Here is a 17,333-nt window from a genome sequence, read left to right on the forward strand (position 1 = left end):
CGTACAGCATTGAAAAGTCAACCCAGGAGCTACACCCTTAGTGAAGCTGGCTGTCTCTTTTCATGGATCAATTTCTAACACCCAGAAACCACTGTGTCTTTAGCCTCAGTACCGGATCACTTAGTGGCACGCTCTTATTTGCACATTTATTACTTCTTACTGTAGTCTGAAGCTACTGAGGCACAGGCTGTGGTGTCCTCACGGCACGTGTTTCAAAGTAATAGGCACATCATGCGGATTACATGAAGAAAGGAGCCTCCACAGTCAGAACCTGTGCCATTTTCTCCTCAGCTGGCCCCTCATGCTCAGCTATAGATGAAGTTTCCTGTTGATGAGCTGGGCCTCAGGAGCCTTGAGTGTCTGACCTGAGAAAGTGCCCTCCATAACAAATACAAGACTGCACTACGATACAGACATGAACTTGACCATAGCAAGCGGAAGTGCAGCGTGGAGATGTCCTCCAGAGTCCTCGCCTGGCTGAGCCAGGGCAGGAGGAGGTTTTAGATTCCTATTTTTAGTCTTGACCTATGCCATGTGGAAACACTAGCTACCCTGAGAAGCATTTGGCCCTCTGACCAAATACTCAGACACACCCTTCAGAGACCCGTGCCTCCGCGGGCCAGCAGAGCACTGGACTGTGTCCAAGGCTATAGTATAAGACACGGGGGCAGGAGACAGCTAGCTACCTTCTACCCCTCCACTATAGAGAAACTTCACAAGGCAGCACTAACAGAAGAAGCAGGGGCCAGCAGAGCACTGGACTGTGTCCAAGGCTATAGTATAAGACACGGGGGCAGGAGACAGCTAGCTACCTTCTACCCCTCCACTATAGAGAAACTTCACAAGGCAGCACTAACAGAAGAAGCAGGACTAGCTAACATGCCTAACACTAACAGTGCGGGTGGTAAAGGCATTGCTATGTCCTTATCAGTCATCACCTGTGGTTTTACTTTTACAAGGGACAGAACGTTTAACCGAGCTGGGTGTGGTGGTGCATGCCTACAATTCCAGCTTTTGGGAAGCTGAAGCCTGCCTGGGCTATGCAAGGAGACACTGTTTCAAAAACAAACAAGCAAACAACATCGACAAAAGAAGAAGGAGAAGATCATGAGTTAGTCAGCTTTCAGCCCCAACCAGCGCAGGACAATTTGCTCTCCTTTCAGACGAAACAATCTTGCTATCTTCTAACAAACCCACAAATTCTAGGTCCTACGAAACAATTATCTAAAGAGTTCAAACAATTTTGTAATATGTGCCAGGTCTAGATAAAATACATGTTTGCTTGTTTCTGTTTGTTTTTTGAGATGGAATTTCTCTATGCAGCCCTTGATTGTCCTGGAACTCGCTCTGTAGACCAGGCTGACCTCGAACACCCAAAAATACGTCTGCCTCTATCCTTTTAGTGCTGGAATTAAAGGTGTGAGCCACCACTGCCTGGCTGATACATATTATTCTTTATGGTTCTCAACCTTTCTAATGCTGCAACCTTTGAATACAGTCCTTCATGTTGTGGTGATTCACCCAACTGTACAATTATTTTCCATGCTACTTCATAACTGCAATTTTGTTACTGTTATGAATGATAACAGATCTGTGTTTTCCAATAGTCTTAGATGACCCCTAAGTAAGGGTCGTTCAACACCACCCCCTCCAAAGGGGTCAAAACCTACAAATTGAGAACCACTGCTTTAGAGACTCATCCTGGCTACTTCTGAGGTATAAAATGACATGTAAGGTAAGAAAACCAAGATCTCAGAAACTCTTAGGAAACACTTTGAATAAGAGACAAGAAATTTATCCAGAGACCCACAATACAATTATGAGTTTCTTCAGCTCTGTTTTCAGAAAAGCAAAATGATACTTGACTCCTACACTCAAGGAAGATGTATTAATTTGATAGACTAACCAGGGAGAGTCAATTATAGAATAATCTTTTCAAAGATCTTGTGTTTTCAAAAAAAAGATTTTCATTATTCATATGTATGAGTGAAGGTGCCCACAAAGGCCAGAGGGTATCCTGAGACCTTCTGGAGCTAGAGTTACAAGGGGTTCTGTTCTTCCTGGTGTGGTTCTGGGACCCAAACTCTGGCCTCTGCAAGAACAGCTTTTGAACCACCGTGGCATCTCTCTAGCCCAATCAGGAGAATCTTACATCTTCCCTTTCTTACACTTGATTTTGATTTTATTTCTCCTGATTTTTTTTAATTTTGTATGTATCAGCGATTCCTTGCATGTATGTATGTGTATCAAGTACATGACCAGAAGAAGGCATTGATCCCTGAAACCAGTTACAGATGGTTGTTAGCTGCCATGTGGGTGCTGGGAATTGAGCTCAGGTCCTCTTGCAAGAGAAAAAAGTGACCCTGACTGCTAAGCCATGTCTAGCATTACTTCCCCATATTCTTGTTGAAGACAAAATATCCATCATGTGAATCTGTGCTTAGCCTCCCAAGCCTGTGCGCACACACACCACACACAGAGTAAGGAGGACACTGCACACTTTATAGCAGCATGACCACGCTCGCTGTTGCTTTTTAATTAGTCTCTCAGTTTTGCCAGCAACCAAGCCAAGCTCCTTTCCAGCATAGCAGCCTGTCTCCGGGAACAAATCTGGTAAAAATGGGTCTTAGTATTCCACGATCCCTTAGCAAATGTACTTTTCAGCAACTCAGTCATGTAAAGTCAAACATCACTGTTGCAGGAGGTGTATAAAGTGCTGGAAACGGGGCACAAAAGAAGGGCGTGCATCGAGGTTAGTGCAGCTGTGGCACTCATTGGCATCCTCTGGCACTCTGTCTACTGGGGTTTAGGATCTGAACTTCCAGGAGTAAAATCGGTAGCAGCTGTATGCATTCTTTTTATTGAAAGAAAACTGTGCCCAGCTGAAAACTACATTTCCCAGCATCTCTTGCATTTAAAAGTGGCCCATGAGGTGTCAAGAACAGAGGTTGTGGAGCTTCTGGGTAAGTTCTGCAGGTCTGTGGCCTTGCTACTTTAAAGAGGCACAACCAAGCTCTGTGTTGCTGCCTGGGGTTGGAGAAAGAAGCTCAGCTCTTCAAACAGTGGTTTGAAGAGGATTGTAGGGAGGATTGTTACCATAGCAGATAAAGTCAGTCTGTAACTAAGATAACTGATCTGCTCAGGATCAAAGCGTACAGAGTCCCTGGCTTAGCACCACGGCCCTGAAGATGGTATTATGGGGATGTCAAGACACAGCAGTGGCCTAGGCAATGTGCCATGATACGGAGGAACAACATCCCATTAGAAAAGTTGGTGCTGGATTGACCTTGGCTTCAGGCTAATGGGACACAACCCAGTTATTACATATGGGGCCTGCTCTTTAACTTCTGCCTAATGATACTTTGTAAACTTGGAAACACTCATCCTAAATTTTGTTTGATAGATGCAAGGCTGGCTACTGACTGCTTGTTTGTTTGCCTGTTTGTTTGTCTATTGAAATAGAATCTCAGGTATTTCAGGCTTACCTTCTACTCCACTATGTACCCAAGAGAGGGAAGTTTTGAACTCATCCACCCGCCTCCATCTCCAGAGTGATGGGATTGCAGGTGTACACCACTACACTTGGTTTATGTGGTGCTTGACACGGAACCCAGGGCGATGTGCATGCTAGGCAAGAACTCTACCACTGAGTCACATCCCAAGACTCTGACCTGTTTATTTATGAACATAAAAATGGGCCAGATATATTTTTTCACATATATCATTCCATAACTACTGCTACTTCTAGCCTGATTGGCCCTAGTGTGCCAGCATTCTTACCCCGATGTGGGAGCAGCTACATTATCAATTCTCTGTGTATTCACTGGGGCTCCTTAGAAACACAGGCCTACAAGCACAAGGACAGTGTCTTGGTTACTTTCTGATTGCTTTGAAGAGACACCATGGCTAAGGCAACTTATAAAAGAAAGCATTTAATTGGGGCTTTGCTTACAGCTTCAGAGGGTTAGAGACCATGGTAATCATGGGTAGGGGAATGGCATCAGGAAACAGGTGGTCTTGGCACTGGAGCAGTGGCTAACAGCTTCCATCCGTTAGCAGCAAGTCGAAGGCAGAGAGAGAGAAAAAAGAGACTGGCCCTACATGGGATTTTGAAACCTCTAAGCCCTACCTCCAGTGTCATAGCTCCTCCAACAAGGCCACATCTCCTAATCCTTCCCAAACAGTTCCACTGGTCAGGAACCACGCATGCAAATATATGAGCTTATGAAGCCATCATTATTCAGGCTACTGCAGATATTAACATACAACGAAAATGAAAATGGATGGACATTAAATTCCACTACCTCTGTGGAACTTTAAAAATAATGGCTCCAAGAGGGAGTGGCACTATGAGGAGAGTAGGCGTGGTCTTGATGAAGGAAGTGTCACTGTGGGGGTGGGTTTTGAGGTCTCTCACGTTCAAGTTATACCCAGTGACACAGTTCACTTTCTGTTGCCTGCAGATCAAGACATAGAACTATCAGCTCCTTCTCCAGCACCGTGTCTGCCTACACGCTGCCATGCTTTTCGCCATAATGATAATGGACTAAACCTCTGAAACTGTAAGCCGCTCAAATGAAATGTTTCCCTTTATAAAAGTTGCTGTGGTCATGGTTTCTCTTCACAGCAATAGACACTAAGACAAATATTTAGTAAAAATATACAGTAAACTTTCCCATTTAAAGTGTGTTTTAGGGGTGATGGTCAGCAGCATGGTGTGAGTCACAAGCTGCCCAACTGTCACCATCTCTGCAAACTCCTCATCTTCCTCAGCTGGACTCTGTGCCCTTTAACCCAGCTCTCCACTCTCTCCACCGCTAACCACTTTCCTACCACCTCTGGAGACTATAACGTGGTTCTGAGTGGGGAGTGCATGCTCGTTTGTGATTGGCTGATCACGGTCAGCAGACAGCCTTAAGCGGCTTCCATGTAGGTGTGCACCAGAGTCTCTCTTCTTACAGTGCAATGGGATGGACTCAGGTATCACACATTCTCTCTCTCACACTCAATCTACTGGGGGAGAAGATGGGAAGAGAAAAGTGATCAGTACGAAGGGGACAGAGGACAGAACAGAGTCATGGGCAAGTGACTATGGCCGAAGTTCTCACATACATCCAGCCTACGTTTGCTTCAATCACGCCTATGCTGGTGGAGACTGGACTGCTCGCTCTTTGGATTGTCCTGACTCATGATTCTTCTATTCCTTAATTTTTTCTCCCTTCTAAACTCTTGTCTTTTCTTCTCAAAGTTTTGTTTATTGTTTTTTTTCTTTTTTTTTTTGTTTGTTTTGGTCAGAACACAGGTTCAAGAAAGGAGTTGTGCAAGGGGAATTCTGAGCGCTTCTGAGAAAATGCCAAGAAAACAAGAGTCTTGTGACCAGTTTCTCCAAAGAGACGCAATTGTTCTTGGAAAGTGCTTCCATGCCCTTCCCAGGTGCAGCAAACAGGAGCAAGTTTGCTTTAGATTATCCGTTACAGCTGGCTGCTGTTACTTCTTTCTGTGCCTCCATGGAAAAACGAGGTATTTGCGATATCAGGCTTGTCCACCAAGCGAGGCTTACCCTTGTGGCTGGACACTGCTCATGTGACTCTCAACCCTCAAGTTTAACTTGTCTGATGCTCTGCACAGCGTTGGCTCTTGCATGCAAGTTTCGTCTGCCTCACTTTTAGGTGCCACTCTCCCAGGTTCACATGCTGACTAACGCGGTAAGCAGGATTGTTGTTGTCGTTTGTTTGTTTTTCAAAGGCATAGGTGAGAAAGCTTTCTTCAGGACAGGGCCAAGGCCAAGATTGACACTCTGGGCTAAAGTACTCAGAATTTGATTTTTGAGCATATTTTACTGAGTAGAACAAATGACCGAAGAATACAGAAAGGAAATTCTGAGGACAAACCTGCACCCCGGGGAGAGGAGAGAGAATGTCAGGTAGAGGCAGTGGGTGCCAAACCTATGACTCTGGAACCTTCATGATAGGAAGAGAGAACCAACTCCTGCAAGTCTTCCTCTGACCCCCACATGTGTACACACACACACACACACACACACACAAACCGACAACAATCACAAAGCACACCACCACAACAGCAACATCCTCTCTCATGGAGGAAGTGTCCAGAACATTTTCCCACAGTACTGCTACCTAGAACAGGCCAGGCTCATTGGCCTGTGACGTGACCAACATGACCCAGCAATGAAGAACTCTCAAGGCATGGCTCAAGAATATGACGGATGCCAAACGGTCCTTTGAACAATAAACACAACAAAAGAATTTTAAAAAAAATCTAAGAATCAGGTTTGTACTGGTTCAGTATTGTGTCACAGCCGCGCAGTCAGCAACCAAACATGTGCTCGGCCCCCAGCTCGTCAGCTCAGAACACCAGGGCAACACAAGAGCTGGTACACTACGCTTGGTGTTTCCTTCTCAGAAATCTAAGATGTCTACTGCCCAAAAATTCCCTAACAAGACGACTAACGGTCCCCTCAGCGGTAACAACCAGCCCCTGCCCCTCCACAGGAAACCCTTTAGGCTCTTCTGTGAGGCACAAAGCACATGCCTTTGTTCATTTTTATAAGTTTTGATGAATTAGGACTTTTGTGTGCCTGCGTGTGTGAGTGTATGTGTGTGCATGCATGTGTGCATGTATGTGTGCGCGTGTGTGAGTATTTAGGCCAGAGTCTGAAGTTGAATAACTTCCTCAGTTGCTTTTCCACCTTATCCTTTTGAGACGGGGTCTCTCACTGACTCTGCAGCTTGGCCATTAGACTAGATACGTTGCCAGCAATCCCCACCGATCCTCTGTCTGTCTCCACAGCTCTGGGACTGCGGGTGCGTGCCTCCACGCTTGGCTCTTTACACAGGTGCCAGGATCTGCACTCAGGGACCTAAGCTCATGTAGCAAGCACTTTACCAAGATGGGACATCTCCTCGTTCTCACAAGTCAGAGTTTCCGATTAGACTCTGCTTGTGTTTTCAGACTAGCCGAGGAGGATTCCAGCTCCCTTCCCTCCCCATGGTCCAGGAATTGACTGACAAGCATGTATTTATTGAGCATCTACCACATGAGGTGACATACGTCTTCCTGGCAATTCTGTCTGCAGTTTTTATGAGGCGGGTCTGAACAATGAGGACATTACAGAATTAGCAAGAGGGGATGCTTGTATAGGGAAAGATAGATGATGCACACTCGGTTCTAAGGCTGTGAGTTACAAGTACCTTTGCGGCTGCGTGAGGTGAGGCTCCCTGGTCCAAAAGCAGAAGGGCCACTTTCTGGTTATCGTAATGCGCTGCTACGTGCAGTGGAGTTAGCCCGCTCTGAAAACACGTGCAGAGACAACAACCAGGGTCAAAGGTGTCTTAGTAGGAGACTGACAGATTCATGAAATGGGGTTAGACCGCATACAACAGACAACGGCATTCCCGTTCAGGTTCCAGTGTATGTGGACCCGGCACTGTTCACGTTCATGGGGTCCCAAGTATTCTTCCACCTAGTGAGACTTCACTAGGCTTAGTTACCATCAAAGTGGCTGGGAGGTGGGTGGGGTTATGATATTAGCAAGTGCTGGTCTGTTATTGTAGAGGTGGCCTGCCACAGGGTGGCTGATGACGTCATACCTTCCCAGCAGCATCCGGAGAGGCACTCTTCTGCAGCAGGAGATTTGCTACTTCGAGCTTTCCGTATTTCGCAGCCACGTGGAGAGGAGTGAATCCCTTCTGAGGAAGGAAGCGGGAGAGCATCACAAATGGAGGTGACACGGGGCGGGGCTTCTTGGGGCTGATGGCTTATTCCAGCGACAAAGATGGGTTACACGAATGTGTAAAGAGCTGAATAGCAAGCAACAATCGAAGACTTCTCAATCTATAGTGACAAACAGACTAAGCCTAACAGGTGTGTCTAACCTGCAGCCTGTGGGGTTAGAGGTGTCTCAAGATAGCTGGGATTGTAGCCTAACACAGTGGTAGACCACGGGGTTGTGTAACGGCATCAGAAGGTTGGACACCTCGGAAAACAAGGAAAATATTTTCCCCTCTGATGACTGAACCACACTGTTCACTTATTTAGGAATTAGTCAGGTGTATCTGATAAGCCGGATCTGGTAATTATTCCAGGGCTATTTGGGGGTGTCATGCTGTGGGAAGAAAGGCCTGCACAGGCCCCACTTTAGGCCCATGTTGGTGTGCTTGGGTGTTGTGGAATAATCTTTTTGTATGTTGTGCAGATGTGTCTTTGTCAAGGTGCCTTCTGATTGGTTTAATTAAAAGCTGAATGGCTGGTAGCTTGGCAGGAAGAGGTTAGGCGGGACTTCCAGGCAGAGTGAGAAGAGATGAATCCAGGAGCAAGAGAGAGGCCAGAGGACAGAGAGAGGAAGCAGGAGGTGCAAGATGGAAGAGAAGTAAAAAGCCATGAGGCAAAACATAAGTTAATATAAATGGGTTACTTTAAGTTATAAGAGCCAGTAAGACAAACCTAAGCTATAGGCTGAGGTTTCATAATTAATAATAAGTCTCTATCATTTTTTTGTGGGCTGGCAGCCAAAAGAAAAATCTTCCTACACTTGGGAAACCCTATATTAAGTCTGGACGCACTGTGGGCTCGCATCAGCAGAGAGCATGTCCCTTCCCCTGCTCCCTGCTTCCCCACAAAACATACAATTTCTTTGTACACGCTCCTGATACACACAATTTCATTGTGTATGCTCCTGCCTCCAGGAGCAGTTTGAAGTCCTTTAGTCTTTGCTCCCTGGAGTGAACTGAGCAATGACACCAACAAGAATTGGATGTTTACAGTCCCTGACTGTTCTCCCACGAGTCCAGACCCTGCAAGGATCTAGACATCAACTAGTCAGTCAACACCCAACATTAGAGAGAATTTTATCAGAGATTGGAATGTGACCAACATATACTATCTCACAAGACTACTGCTAACTACATCCAGGGGGCAGCTGGGATAGAGAATGGCCGGGGTGCCCTGTGACCCCCAACACCCGTTATTCTGTTTCCCATTCTAAATGACATCCAGGATCTTGTGATGTGTGACTTGACTCTCCTAAAGAGCCCAAGAAATCATGGGAGATGAAGTTTGGGACCGTTACTGTTTAGTCAGGTGCTTTTCTTCTATAAGTATTTATAATCATTGTTGTATTAATTATACACTAGTCCTTCTTATCCACAGACGGCAAAGAGATTTCAGCACCTGTCACTCTTCTCAGGACATGTCATAGGCCAGTTTGTCTAGCTGTGACACTTTGTTATGTCCACGCAGTTCTCATAAAAATCAAATATAGAAACAAGCAAACCTTTTTGCATTCTCTGTGCAGCTATAGCCACAGGAGAATATTACTTGATGACACCAAGATGTCAAACCATAAATCAAACAGCTATAACAAAAGGAGAGGCAACAACAAACAAAAACAAGAGAAACCTCTCCCTATTTGAAGGTATAGAAGCTCTCGGCTGTGGTGGCACACACCTTTAATCCCAGCATTTGGGAGGCAGAGGCAGGCGGATCTCTGAGTTTAAGGCCAACCTGGTCTACAGAGCAAGTTTCAGGACAGCCAGGGCTACACAGAGAAACCCTGTCTTAAAAACAAAACAAACAAACAAATAAACAAAAACCCCAAAAAATCCAACAAACAAAAACCAAAACAAAACAAAATGAAAGAAAAGATATCTGTATAAAAGTACCAATAGACTAAGTGTGTAGTGTTTTTGATCTCAGCAAAGGAAATCAGCAGGTGTGTTCCAAATTGCCATTGAAACCTCTCAAGTAATTTGCAAAACAAAACAAAAATATCCCCTCTGATCCTAGATGTCATTAAGGTATCCTTAGAAGATAATATATTGAGAAACAACAAAGAAACAAAGAAAAAAACAAAATTCCTCAAACCTGAAAAACTACTTCCTGCTGAGCAAGGCTTCCCTGGCCACATCCATGACTAGCCTAGGGGTCCCACCGTAGACCCAGAACCACAGCTTCTTAACCCATCACTGGGCGGGAGACTCCAAAGAAGGGTGTGCTTCGGGAGCCAAGCCTTCATACCTTTGTTGTGATGGATAAGGATGCTCCGTGGTCTAGAAGGAACGCAGCGACGTCCTCATGCCCCTCTCGGGCCGAAAGGTGAAGCGGGGTGTACCCAGAGGTGGTTGCAGCATTGGGCGACGCTCCTTGCTGCAACAGTTGCTGAACTATATCCGCCTTCCCCAGCCGGGCTGAGATGTGGAGCGGGGTCTGGTCATCCTAAATGCCAGGCGGAAACACAAGGTCAGTGAGCCTGCGAGGCAACGGCGCCATATGACAAATGTAGGGGATGTTAGCTGCCCTGTGTCCGAGGGACACACAACTCTAATTCAGTGCTAAAAGGAACCTTGTTTCTCTTTTTCTATGAGGTTTGGAAATGCGAGGCCCTTGACCTTTGTGTATGAGAGCATGAAAGACAGTTCTACCTGTGTATCACTTCTTTACCCTGCCGTGGAGCATAGGTTTCAATCTACAATGACTCTTTTTTTTTTTGGAAGGGGTGTAAAGAAGGGATGAGAACAAATCTGAATAAAACTCACACGCCTGTGAGTTATAGTTACTTGTGCAAACTACATATTTTAGTGCTCTATTACTTTATTGCTGCCACCATTTCCCCACAGTCAAAAGCTAAGAAAGGCAAAATAGGGTCATGCGGGGGTGGTTCTTTGGGGGTTTATCAAACCGGGCATTCTAGCAGCAAGGGCGGTATCCACCTACAACAAAGGGTTAACTTTTTGTAGTTCATCCAAAGGCACAAAGCCTGCATGGACTGAGTCCTGCACCCAAGGGGCTTGAGACAAGTGGGAGAGCCACCTAGTCCTAACCTGTCCAGATAGGTACCCCCAAATGGCCCATGTCATTTCCCCAAGTGAAATGCCCACTGAAATGTAGTGTTTCTCCAGGCCCCTCTGGCAGGAGAGGCAGAGGAAAGGGTAGAACCAAACATGGGTACTTCTCTGCGTGGAGAGCAACGGCAGAGAGACTACACAGCCAGTCGGATGCATAGGGGGATCACTGTGGATTGGCCGTGAAGTGTCCTCTCCAGACTCATGGGTTTGAGCACTTGCTCCTTGACTGGTGCCACTGTCTGGGAAGCCTGTGGGACCTTCAGGAGTTAGAACCTCACTGGGGGAAGTGGGTCTCTGAGTTTGGGCCCTGAGGTTTGATAGCCCAGCCCTATCTCCTCTTCCCAGACTGCAGAGGCTTGACCAGCTGGCCTCCAGCTGCGACATTGTGTCTTTCCCATCAATGAGAAACACCCTCCTTGAACCGTAAGTCACAATAAACTACTGCTCCCTTCAAGTGCTTCTTTTCAAATATTTAAATACAGCAATGAGGAAAGTAACTCACACAAGCAACAAGAGGGGGCACCAGGATGCCACGGCAAGCAGGAGAAATCCCGAGGACAGAAAAACCGAAGGAAAAGTTCACACCCCTCGGCCACGGCTACCTCAACCACAGAACCTTGCTGTCATCCATCTCTCGGGCTCTGTTTGGAGCATCCCACCTGTATGATCTCAGACACCTTTACAGAAGTCGCTATCCTATGGTTTGTGTGAGAACTCTTGACTGTGGGTCACATCCCCATTTGGCGTTATTGACTCAACCAGGGGCCACGGACCCTTGGTAACCAAAAATTAGTTCAAGAACCACACACACATATATGAGGGGTTTCTGTCAGCACTTGCCCAGGTCCCTAATAGAGCTTCATTGCATCTTTGATTCTGAAGATGAAACACGAGCACTTGGCACTGCACACGTGGCCCTGCCATGCAATACCAGCAAACCCTGCTAAAATACCCTGGCTCAGCTTCCATGCTATTGCGCAATATGAACCACCATATTTTTTTGTTTGTTTGTTTTTGTTTTTGTTTTTTCGAGACAGGGTTTCTCTGCGGCTTTGGAGCCTGTCCTGGAACTAGCTCTGTAGACCAGGCTGGTCCCGAACTCACAGAGATCCGCCTGCCACTGCCTCCCGAGTGCTGGGATTAAAGGTGTGCGCCACCACCACCCGGCTGAACTGCCATGTTTTAAACTGCGCGTGCTCTAACAGAAAAGACATGGTTCAATCACTGAATGCAAAGACGTTTACCATTTTCCCACTGACATTCCCAAGCATGTACGAATCATATGAACATGTCTACGGATTGGAATGGGACGCCATGCTGATTTTAAAATTACTGTCTCACAGACAATCATTCAATGAATTTTTGGCTCAACTGGGACAGGATTTCTAACAATTTCTGAACTGGTCCTCAACATTTTATAGCATGTTTTTATGCAAGGCAGTGGTCTCAAGCATTGACAGTTATGAAATCAAAGCCTGGATGAGCTCTGAAAAACTTTGAAGATGTTCTACATCCTGAAGTTCCAACGATCCAGCCAAGATATAATTCTTTACGAAAAAATAAACTAGCACATCCATTGTTAAGCATGCAGAATCGCTGTCAACTTTAATAAATGCGGAGGCTCTGTGGGTGTCACAGAGTCAATATAAAGTACATTTATGATCTATCGCTAATAAAGACTGGATTTGTGTTGTGTCCTGATTTATATACCTATATATCTGGGATGAAAAGGGGCAACAATTAAAAAGTTCTATTCTAGATAAGGGGACGGCAGCACAGAGTCATCAATTAATTTGCCCAGTGGAGCTCAGCGGCTCAATGGTGGAACAAGATTCAACTTCAGGCAGTCAACTGAGGTCAGTCTTAGCCATCCTACCCCCTTCATGAAATTTAAAGTATAAATGTCATCTGCAAATAACAACTAGATGTGCTCTTTCTAACCAACATGCACAAAGATGAGGACTCTTACTATCAGTGATAAGATACTGCCTCTCTGGTCATTTCATTTTACTAAGTTGGAAGCATCTTCTAGACCAGACGCATCTTCTGTAAGCTATACTTCAGCTGCCACTGGTGGAAAATCAAAAAGTTAAAGAGATTATTCATCCGTGGGTGGTAGTTCAGCCTCCCAAATGTTTGGACTTCCGGTGTGAGCCAGGCTTTCAGAGCCCTCATCTACATCTGGGGCATGATGCTCTTATATTTTATAGAAGGGAAGGAAAACCACATCCTTTTTCCTCTTGAGGCTGTGCCAGCCAACACAGAAGTCAACCTGAAAGGTGAGTTTGTGTTTACAAGCTGTGATTGTTCTAGAAACTTCCTCCCTGAGGTCATCTCAGCGTGAAGAGCTCTGGACCTGCCTAGATCTGGTTCCTAACCTGTTAGGGGCTTGTGATGCACCCAGGGCAGTTCCTTATTTTACATAGCTGTGCTACACAGGTGACTGGCCATGACGGTAGATTATTTTTATATTATTATTGGGTGGAGCCCTTCCTCACTGGAAGTTCGTATTATTAAGACCTGTTTCGGAGAGACAGTAAACATTCAGCTAAAAAGGTTTGCTGAGCCCTAGGCTTCCACCTCAGTTTCAGTTTTAAAGTCCCCCGTTTTGCCCTTACCTTAGCTTTTGCTTCTACCTGAGCGCCGTCTTGTACCAGATACCGCACCACTTCCGCTTGGCCTGACCGAGCTGCCATATGCAATGCTGTTTCTCCTCTCTGGGGAACACAAGCCAAAGTCAATTAATGGTGACTCTCAAAATCAATGCTTTGTCAGCATGAAGTTATAGTGACTTTGTTTATTACACAAAGAATTGCCCGGAGCACTTCCTTGATGGAAATATAGGGAAACAAACACGTAAATACTTTCCCAGGATGCTGCGCCAGGGTGTCAAGGATGTGGATGCAACCTCGAGGGGCCCAGCTGCTGATGCTCTCAGAAGCACAGCTCAGAGGTCTACAGCGAGGCATACTCAGGGTTGACAAGGTACCAATGCTCCCAGGTTGGAGAGGAGACACGGCAGGTGAGCAAGTTGAAGAAGAGAGATGCCTGCCTACCTAACCTGCCCTCACAGTCTAATTGTGCTGGATGCCAGTCTTACCATGGCACACGTATTTTCAAAGAACTGACAGTCTGGATATCAGTTTCAATTGATCAGTTCTTAAATACTATCTCTCAGGATTACATAAACACTACACAGGGGCACCAAAACCGCACTGAGGGTCAGATGTGGCCTGCCCCCAGTGACCTAAATACATAGAAATCACATTTATAGGTACCATCATAAGGGGCATTGTCCCACCCCTATCCTACCCTCTTGTTCAATAATCTCTGACTTCGATTATTCATTCAACAAAAATGACAACCTGACAGAGAGCATACCCTGGCATAGAAATAATAATAAAAACCAAATACAGTGGCTTGCACAAGCAAAACCCACACTGAAGTGACTTGGATAAAATAAGCTTTGCCCCACAGACCATCTACCTGCATGGACAGACAGGAAGGTGGCCTTGCAGGAGACAAGACATGGGCTTACTGGAAAGGAGCGGAGGATGTTGATTGCTTTGTTACATGTTGTTCTTTACAGAGGACAATAACATCTGGATTTAACCCTATGCAGGCACACGTGTAAAGCTTCAGGGCAGTTTTATGCTTGTGGTCCATTGTGCTAAGAGGATGATGTTAAACTCGAGAGTCTGTAAAACAATGTCGGAGGATACAGCATGCTTGGGGTGAGCAGTTGCTGCTCAGGGAATTACTCTAAATCATCTCATGGGTTTAATGGTGATGGTTAGTGTGGAGAAACATTGCCTGGTACTTGGTTAAGGCAGTCTTCCACAGGCTTGCTATGACATGGTAGAACCCCTCTTAAAGCAGATGAACTTGAAGTTGTGTGAAATTACTTCTTCACATGTATGACGACACTGTGTGAACACACACCCTCACCGTGCAGTACTTTGATGGATTCTCTCAGAGAATCCGACAGCACTGTTTCTACTCTAGCATCCAGCAGTAAAGTCCTTGCAATGTCAATGAACACATTTCTTAAATCTTAACAGTTTTTAGCCAAATGGATACCGACAGGATCTTGCCTTTAAAGCAAAGAAAACCAAAGATGTTCTCAAACTCTGTATCTGAAGTAGTAAAATTAAATGGTAATGAACTTACTTATAGTGAATATGTAAGGCCACCAAAGCCACTCTTTTCAGTGTCTTAAAAACTCAACTGAACTTCTTTGTTAAGGGTACTTACCACATTGGTGGTGTTTGGGGATGCTCCATGATGCATTAGCTGTGACACGATATTCACATGTCCCATGAAGGCAGCAACATGGATTGGGGTAAGGCCCGACTAAAGGGGAAGGAAGACAATGTTGATGGTTGGCTTATCATGCAAGGGGCTTCATTATGCGCTTGCCTGCCTGACTGCCTGCTTCCCTCCCTCTACCCATCCATCCATCTATCCATCCATCCATCCATCTATCTATCTATCTGTCCATCCGTCCATTCAACCATCCACTTATTCACTCCAACTATCCATTCATTTATTCATCCTCTCACCCATAATCCACACTTCTATCTTAATCAGCTCAGGGGTCAAATGAGAAGACATCAAGATTATTCACCATTGCATCATAGATTTTATGAGGTAAATATAACCTCAGCATAACCATCCCTAAAGTAAAATCTGTGATTATGAAAGACTTACCATCATATCTATTAAAGAAAGAAACATTTATTTTATCTTTTGATAGAAATTTAAGGAAAAAGTTGGGAGAAAGATAAAGTTTATTCTTTCCTTACTATGGAAACTTTCTTGCCCATATGTGTGTTTGCATGTGGGGCATGGCAATAACGTACATATTAGTAAAACGTTGGCTACTAATTCAAATAGTATTCTGGACTTGGAGTTCCCATAAACTCTGAATAAATGAAACCTATGATGCAAACCATCCCTCTAACAAAGAGAAAATCAACATTAGGCATGCCAGTCATTTAACAAATAAGCATTGTAAATGAATAAAATGTTTTAAGGCACATTGAGAATAATAGTATGTTTGCTTCAAAGCCTATGTACATATATATACCTTCTACCCTGACACTATGTCAGTGTAACGCAGAACTGATTGATTCTAGGGTGTTTTATTTTGACTATATCCATGGATGAGAGGTATAAATAGAGTAGTCAAAAAAGAGAATTAAAGTCTCAAGGTAAGAATCTTGAAATTGAAGGAGTTCAATTTCTGTGTGCTACTCATATAACTTTGCTCCATTTTTAATTTTCAGAATTTAATTAGCTTAGAACATGAACCTGATAAGAATAATATGAATAGAGGACTTGGCCTTTATTTTTAAAGAGAGAGAAAGTATCATTAATCTCTATAAATATCTGAGATATGTCAAAAAATATATGACAGGACTGGTTCTAAAGCTCAGTGGTAGAGTATTGCCTAGCATGGATAAGGCTGTGGGGTCAACGCTCTCCCCCCCCCCACACTATACATGCAACAGTACACTAATATATGCATACAATATATATATATATACGTATACATACATGTACATACAAAAGTACATGATGAAAGAAGATAAAGTCTATCTGCTCAGCTTCCAATAGTGAAGACTGAAGAAGAGCAGAACAGGAGAGCTTTTGTTATAGTTTGGCGCCCTTTTCCAGGAACACAGGAGTTAGGTGTCAGGGAACTACCCTCTCAAGTTCTCAGGGAGCTGGAGTCCGGTAGGGGCTTCTCATCACAGGCCAGCATCTCCAGACACTAACACAGCTTCAATCTAACATTTGTCTCAGGGTCAATCCTGGCCTCTAAAGGGCTTCCCTGCACTAGATGCACTGTTCTATACAAAAATACACCAGAATACCTAACAGGCAGACACAAGTCTCATAAAAGGGCAGATTTGCACCATTTTTCTTAACCATTGTGTGTTGAGAATTTAAAAGTGTTTCGAGGCAAGGCAAAAATGCCACATACAAGCAGCAGTTACAGGAGGTTTGTGTCCAGTATCAAGCATGTAACAAGACTTTCTGAACTGTGGGCTTGTGCCCACAGAAGGTTTGGGCTGAAGGCTCTGGAGCCATGGGAGCCACGGGGTCATAGATATGACAACTGGATAAGAGTATTGACAGAAACATGTATGTAACCATCCCACGAAGACACCCAGGACTAGGTTGGCAGCAAGGGCAGATTTCTGGGGGAAGGTGACCCAGATATTCAGGGTCAGCCTTACAGATCACACGCCTGCTCTAGGAGAAGAGCCAAGTCTAGGATTTGCAGAGCCCCTTCGAGTTGGGAAGACAGAGGTGGAATGGGGTGAAGCAGGTCTGGAGAGGGGAACACAGGCCTGTTTGCCATGTGGAGAGCCAGGGCAGACTCTCAAGGATGGAATCTTGGTGGATTCGGGGGACAGACACAGGGCTTCTCTGCCCCTAACTACAGCACTCGCACACTTCATG

The 17,333-nt window shown here is 45.0% G+C and overlaps 1 protein-coding gene across 12 annotated transcripts in view; it reads right to left on the reverse strand.

Moving 5' to 3' along the window:
• Ank3 (ankyrin 3) overlaps positions 1-17,333 on the reverse strand; it is a 295,079-nt gene that overhangs the window by 124,132 nt on the left and 153,614 nt on the right. For all 12 annotated transcript variants that reach the window (XM_041656440.1, XM_041656439.1, XM_041656442.1 and 9 more), the window contains 5 exons: positions 15,117-15,215; positions 13,481-13,579; positions 10,036-10,233; positions 7,611-7,709; positions 7,212-7,310 (listed from right to left, as the gene is read on the reverse strand). In XM_041656440.1, the coding sequence (XP_041512374.1) occupies positions 7,212-7,310; positions 7,611-7,709; positions 10,036-10,233; positions 13,481-13,579; positions 15,117-15,215 (594 nt within the window). The remainder of the gene's footprint in view (positions 1-7,211; positions 7,311-7,610; positions 7,710-10,035; positions 10,234-13,480; positions 13,580-15,116; positions 15,216-17,333) is intronic.

This window comes from Microtus oregoni, unplaced genomic scaffold, assembly GCF_018167655.1.
Source record: "Microtus oregoni isolate MIOR12 unplaced genomic scaffold, Mior012 000007F_ref0000211, whole genome shotgun sequence".
NCBI lineage: Eukaryota > Metazoa > Chordata > Mammalia > Rodentia > Cricetidae > Microtus > Microtus oregoni.